Genomic DNA, 7725 nt, shown 5'->3' with positions numbered 1-7725 from the left:
ATTTCGTATTTAATATCTGCAAGAGATGTGTACTCGTTAAGCTTAAACTTTCGCTCGAGTGTCACGTTGAAGAATGAGTCATTTGCGACATACCAGTTGATGTTTATTTGTGACATTTGAAATAGTGAGATAAAAAACAAAAGCATCTTAATTTATAGAAGCTGTAGACAAATATGGACCATTCAAAATAAGAGCATCTTAATTTATAGAAGCTGTAGACAAATGTGGACCATTCAAAACAAGAACATCTTAATTTTTAGAAGCTGTAGACAATTGTGTGAGATAGTCATTAAAATGCATAATTCTCAATTTACTTTAAAAGGTTTTCATGGATTTTTTTTGGTTGGGGTAGATGATTTTGATAGTTATATCACTTAAGTGGGCGAAATATTTTTTGCAAAGATTTAACAGGGCTATGGAGAATATTGAATAGGTTAATAGTAGACACCTTTTCGTGTCTGCTCATCGTAAACTGATGGACCAACTTTTCTATTATATTATGGTAGCTGGTGATCGAGAGTCGTGACAGGTTCAATTGCCACTTTAATGATGCATCTTCGAAGATTCTAGAGAGAAATTTGTATTTTAGGGAATTGGAGACTTTAATAATTGTCATTTATGTATTGGTGGATGTGACATGTTCTTGGGGTCATTGTTGTTAATCGAGAATATGTAGATGAAACAGTCTAGAAATGGGAGGGGTTGAATAGAACGACCCCCTTATACCATTTTCAAAAACAAATTCTTTTCAAAAAATATGAGTTTAAAGTGTGGAAGCAAAATGTGATAAGGAGAAGCAAAATATAACAGTTGGATTCAAGAAATATATGTTTCATCGTCTTTTTAATAAGAATGGCTCAATTAATATTACAAACAACGAATGTAAAAGAGGTTGTTTTAAAAAGAAATGTAAATTCAAAATTTTAGGGTTAACAAAATCTCAATTGAGGTATAGAATGTTCAATGAATTAGATGCATCAAAAATCTAAACTTATATAATAAAACATTATATGACATTCTAAAGATGAACAAAATATAATACATATGGTATTATGCAGAAAATTAAAACATAGATAGAGAAAGAAAAATGTACACAAAGATATATAATGGTTCGACAAATCGTCATCGATATGCCTACTCTACTCTTCAATGGTTTTAACCATTGGAAACGGTAACATCTTCCACAATTTCAAAGTTAATGATACAAATATTTTGGTACAACGAGTTATCATCAAACTAAACAGTAACAACTCAATGCTTTAGCCAACACATATAAAAAACGATATTCCATTTGCTGATGAAGATTACTCAACTGCTAAAACACAAACAAGATCTTCAATGATCTTGATCCAAACACACTTTCAAGACACAATAATCATGCTTCAAACTTCAATTCCGCAACAACTTTTACTCGAATCAGACGAAGACTTATCTGAGCGATTGTTTAACCAAAAATGATTGGACAACTTGCAACTTTGATATGCAACAACCTTTACACAGTTCCACCAAAGTCTTCTATGGAGTATTGAGAAACTCTTATCTTGCTCGATAAGCACCATATAATACTTTGGACAAGAAGAGATCCTTTCTCCTGATACATAGAACAAATTTCACAGAAAAATATTAGATTCCCTAATGTACCTTTAATCTACCTCTCACACTCAATCTTTAGAATTGAGCACCACAATAATGGTTTCTTAGAATAAGGTTTAAGATGGTGAATAATATCTAAAGAATCTCACACAACACAACTACAAACTCTCACAACATTAATATTATAAGAAGTTTTCACAAGTTTGAATTAAGGAATAATGTGTGTGAATGAAAAAGCTCTCATGGCTTCTCTCAAGATTCTTGACAAAAGGAGTATTTGGTTCTTGGTGAATATATTGATTACTCTCAACTAACCATCAATAATGAATATTGAAAAATTATCATCTCCCATCAAGTACTTTTTAGAAGAGACACTAATTGGTTAAATAGGTGCATGAGGTTTGACACAAAAAGATAAAAGGAAGAAAATAAGATTTGAGTTAAATCACGAGGTTATGATTTAAATAAAGAAAGAAGGATTTGAATTAAAGGTAGTAAAGTGAAGAATTTATTATTTTATTTGAATCATGTTCCGTGTCTGTGATTTGAGTCACACTAAATCATGATTCGAATCACAATTGATTTTAAATAAATTTTTGATTCACATGAGTCAAATCAAATACCATGTGATTCGAGTCAAGAAGTACAATGATTTGAATCACACACTTTCCTAATTCGAATCAAGGTGGCATAACCAAATTATAAACTTCTAGGGAAGTGTTTGATTCAAATCATAACATGTATGATTTGAATTAATCTTCACAAAAACCTTGATTTAAGTATTCTAACTTGTGATTAAAGCTACACTCAAGATTTTGACTTACATCAAATTGTATAGGCTAAAAAGATACATTATCATAGGTCCAAAAATAGCACATTGAGTATAGGGGTATCTAAAGGTACATGTCTAAACAAATAGTCAAAATGATCAACTTACAAACAAATTACAAACGAATTACAATAATGCAATAAATCAAATTACACACACATATCAAATTTAGACAGAACATCACAATAAATGATACTGACTGCAATGTAATTTCAGCTACGTGTTCTTGTGCAGGGATGTCCAAGTGGGTGTGGAGTTAGAGTAAGTTCACACAAGGATTGTAAGAAGCTTTGTACATGAGTGATTGTTGAGTGAATTGAATCTCCCTTTCTCACCTCATGGTTGAGGTATTTAAATGAATTTTTTGGCCCGGGTCTTAAGACCTAAGATATCGGTTATGATACTCTTCATTCTCAGGAATGTGGATGTGGAACTGTTACTTCCCTTATTATACTAGAGAATGAATCTTTCTTCTTTGACTGTGTTTCTCGTATCATTAGTAGGCCAGGACTTGTCACTCCCCATATTTTCGTAAGTGGGCGAGTGACATAACCAACGAGCTATTGATTCAATTAATGGGCATACATTATGAGTAATAGGCGACTACGAACTCTATTTTGGGTGATGCATGTTATCATCTTGTCCTTGGTGAATCGTATGTTACTTTGTGTAATCCTTTGCAAATACACAAATAAGTTATTATCATAAATAAATTTGACTTTTTTCGTTTCATTCAATGATTAATGTATCTTGTCCATATATAATCCATATACATCAACTATTTAATGAAGCAAAAAAGTGAAATTCATCTGTAATAATGACCATAAGGTATATACCACTACATACTTCAACATATTTATATATAAATGGGGTTTAATGGAGATACAATGACAGTGTAAAAAAGTTTTATACTGTCACCCAAAGAGAATATATCTTGTATTAATGTGGATTAAGTCTGAAGACTTTGATAGTAGAATCTTGTGCGTGATTGAAAATCATTCGATAACACTTCTTGTGGAATTGAATTTTTTTGCAATACAATTAGTTTGTACATTTGGTGTAGTTCAATAGTTCGATTTAATACATTACAAACTGGTTAAGTACATTTGTGAATCTCTCAATCGATAAGCATAATCTCTTTTACGCAAAAGTTGCTTCCGTCACGTAAAATAAACTCTGTTTTTGAAACTTTGATAAAAATATTTATAAACATCTTAACACATGAGTTCAAAGCTAGTAATGATCAAATGAAGTATGAATCCCTTATTGCAATAATGGCCTTAGCTAGAGAAATGGGTGCATCTAACCTCAAATCCAAAAGTGATTCTTAACTTGTTACTAGTTAACTCGCTACGATTACCAGACGAAGGAAGCGTAATTTATTAGGTATTTGTAGTAGGTTCAAGAGTTTGCAAAACACTTCAATTCATTCGAACTAACTTATAATCCTAGAGTGGAATACTCAAGAGCTAGCCTCTTGTCAAAATTCTCCAACACCAAGTAGTCAGGTCACAATAAAACGATTACACAAGAAACATTGTGCGCCCCTAACATAGAAAGTAAAGTCATCAACTTCATAGACTCCTTAGATCCCAAAGGCTGGATGATGTCCTTATTGCAACACCTAACCTATTATAAATTGTCCCCAAACAAAGAGGAAGTGAATAAGATAAGAAGGATAATGCAACAAATTCCATCAATACTCAAGCCTACATCACGTCCCCATAGAGAGGTCTTGTATTACGTAACCTCGCCTTGGCCATTTTATCAATGGGGGAGTAAACATCCCAAGTCCTTTTCCTTTAGCACTAGAACAACTAAATTCTTTACTCGTGAGAGTGAATCACTTCACTAAATGAATTGAAGCAAAAGCAATATCAAAGATCACGACAAATAAAGGAAGACACTTTTATTGGAAATTGGACAATCAATGTGTTCAAGTTACTTGGGGTCTGCATGGGTAACCAATTAATGTGAACCAACCCATTTTTATAATTAAGATACTATTATGCGTTTACTATATTAAAAATCAAACCTTTAACGTTTTCTCCTTCTTCAAAGACTCATTTCTACATAATTTGGCGTGGTTAGGTCATGAGTGATAGGTTTGAGTGTGTTATCCATAATGGGAGTGTGTTTGTGGAGTTTAACAAATTTTGTTACAAGGGGTTAGAGGATGTTTGGCAAGTTGGCCCTAATTTATGGAATTATTTTGAGGTTATGGATGGTTTAAAGGATTTAGAGTACCAAAAAGTGGAAAGTTTGTGGTATTATGATTCAATGGATATTAATGAGCTAATTTTGTTCAAAGATGATGCAGGAAAAAATAAAGTGAAAATGATAGCACGAATTAATGAGAATGTGCATTTATATGTCATGCATCCAATATATGGGGAGAATTCAATATTGTCTCTAGACACCAACGTATGATCCAACGGTGTAGAAGAAGACAATTTGAAAGATTTGAATAATGATGTGAAAGGTACTTTTGAAGATTTGAATACTCTGAATAATTTAGCAGATGACGCCTTGGATGATTTAAATAATGGTATAAAAGGAACTTTTTATGATTTGGATACTTTTGAAGATTTGAATAATATAGGTGACAAGTTTGATGAAGGAGGGACCACTGATGTAGAAGATTGAGATGCAGTTGACCAAGAATCTTCATGTGAGGATGTTAATTTGGAGGGGGCCATTGTGTTTGTGTTTGAGAAGGAAAGAAAACACACCAACACTTTCTGTAATCACATTTGAATATCAAGAAATAAATAATAACATGTTTGATACAAGTGAAATCCTTAAATAATGATTTTTCTTTATCTTTTTGTTGAGTCATTACATATGTGACACTCCACGTTGACAAATACTAGCGTTTTCTTAGCTAAAATAACGGAAGGGACCAATAATGCTAACGAAATTAATATTAACGGACAAAAGTGTAACGTTTTTTTATTAAGGGACTAAAGCGGAACTAAAAATTAACTTAAGGGACCTGATAACTAATTATGCCTAGATATATATATATATATATATATATATATATATATATATATATATATATATATATATATATATATATATATATATATATATATATATATATATATATATATATATATATATATATATATATATATATATATATATATATATAGCAAATGATACCGCTTTTATATTTTAGTATTTGGATTGAGTTGTAAAAATGCAACAATTTAGTTAAGAATAACCTATTTTTTCCCGAGAGTTTCGTATGACACCCTAGATATTTCTACCACACCATGTAAATTTCCACAAATTCCCCCTTGTTTCCGGAAATATATCTCCGGACGCTTCCAAATGTAAGGTAACATTAAAATATTCCAGAGATGCATCTCTGAAATATTTTGGAGCATAAGAATCGCACCAGACTCTTCTCCTTTCTAGTTTCACATTTCTTCAGCCACAACTTCAAACTCTCCAAATATAATACTATCCACCAAATCAAATTTCAACTTCTACATTAAAGGGAAGTTAAAAAAAAACTTCGACTTTCTCAGTAGGAAGTGAAGAACCCGAAGTCTTGCTGTTTGATTAACATCATCTTCTACATTAAAGGGATCACATACCCACTACTATAAATGCTGAACTGAGCGCAACACTGCAATTCTCCGTTGTTAATAGTGAAATGCGGAGGTTCGTTTCTTACTCCAATTTTCTCACTTCCTTTCACTCACACTCTTTGTTTAGGGTTTTCTCTCACTCTCTACATCAATTCATTCCCAATAACTCTAATGTTGATGATGCCGTTTTCTCATTCCATCGCATGCTAAATATGCGCCCTACTCCATCCATAGTTGAATTTAACACGATTTTAGGTTTTCTCGTTAGGACTAAGAATCATTACGCCACTACTATTTCCCTTTATCACCGATTAGAATTCAACCAAATTCAACCATGTATTGTTACTTTAAACACCATCATCAATTGTTATTGCCACACAGGTCAAATGAGGTTTGCTTTTTCTGTATTTGCTAAGATTCTCAAAATTGGTTATCAGCCTCATACCATAACTTTGAATACTCTTATCAAGGGTTTGTGTCTTAACGGTAAGGTTCATGAAGCTCTGCACTTTCATGACCATGTCGTTGCACATGGATTTCGACTCGACCGGATTAGTTATGGTACTTTAATCAACGGGTTGTGTAAAATCGGGGAAACAAGAGCCGCCGTGAAAATGTTGAGACAAATTGATGGGAAGTTGGTCAAGGTGGACGTGGTAATGCACAACATAATAAATGATAGTTTGTGTAAAGATAAGTTTGTAATGGATGCCTATGAGTTATATTGTGAAATGATTGCAAAGAAAATTGTAGGTGTTTAATTGGCTGCATTGTATGGTAAAACAGTAGCTGGATTCTAATGTCTTGACTGATGTCATGACATGGTGTGGAGGTGTTTGTGTGACTGCATTGTAGGTTAGAATGTCTAACTGTACTCTGATGTCTTGACTGATGTCATGACACACTTGAGTAGTTTAATGCAGGATTAGATAATACAGGATTGGTTGAATGTGGTGACATTCATCCCTGTCAGCAAATACTGAGGAATAAAACAGTTGGTGTTCTGTTAGAACTCAGTGTTTATTTCCAGTCTGGTTATCAAGGAAATACCAGACTTGGCATAAGGCCTACTGACTGAATGTCAAACTGGATGTTATGACATTCATCATTGACAGCATATACTGAACAATAGACAGAGTGGTGTTCTGCTACACTTCAGTATGTTTCTTAGTCTGTTCTTCAAGAGGATAACATAACTGACTTAAGGCCAAATGTGTAAATGTCAAATTGGATACTTTGACATTTATTAATGTAAGCTGTTACTGTAGTATGGGCATTTTGGTCATATACAGGTCAACAAAATTGTACAGTCTGTTTTCTGGAAAAATAGACTTAGCATATGATCCTTGATGTCAAGCTGAATGTCGTGACATTCATTCCTGACAGCATGTGTTATATTGTAGGTTGTTCAGTTTTCTGTTTCAGCTTTTTCTCAGGCTATTCTTCAGGGATTCAACAGCTGAGAGAAAATCCAGGAAATCAACAACCAAGCTACATTTAATGAACCTAACAAATAGCCTATTTGTTAGTAACCTAGATGTGGAATTTAGGGGAACTCGCATGACCTTAAATTCAGGAGAATACAAGTGCAAAGGCCCAAGGACTGCAATATAAAAGGAAGTCGTTCCTTCATTCAGAACTGGGGATTTTGAGGCGTGAAGATTTAGTGTGTCCATCATACTTCACTGCTGTATTTTTGTG

The 7725-nt window shown here is 33.0% G+C and overlaps 1 protein-coding gene across 1 annotated transcript; it reads left to right on the top strand.

The window, feature by feature from the left end:
- The first annotated feature begins 6089 nt into the window (after positions 1-6089).
- LOC127129835 (putative pentatricopeptide repeat-containing protein At1g12700, mitochondrial) lies at positions 6090-6785 on the top strand. The gene has a single exon (XM_051058954.1). The coding sequence runs from the start codon at positions 6090-6092 to the stop codon at positions 6783-6785; it is 696 nt and encodes a 231-aa protein (XP_050914911.1).
- Positions 6786-7725: the final 940 nt, after the last annotated feature.

Source organism: Lathyrus oleraceus, chromosome 3 (assembly GCF_024323335.1).
Source record: "Lathyrus oleraceus cultivar Zhongwan6 chromosome 3, CAAS_Psat_ZW6_1.0, whole genome shotgun sequence".
Classification (NCBI taxonomy): Eukaryota; Viridiplantae; Streptophyta; class Magnoliopsida; order Fabales; family Fabaceae; genus Lathyrus; species Lathyrus oleraceus.
This window is presented reverse-complemented; position numbering and strand designations above follow the sequence as displayed.

Excerpts from the sequence above, each read along its gene's own strand:
- LOC127129835 (XM_051058954.1), top strand. The coding sequence starts at position 6,090 with ATGCGGAGGTTCGTTTCTTACTCCAATTTTCTCACTTCCTTTCACTCA.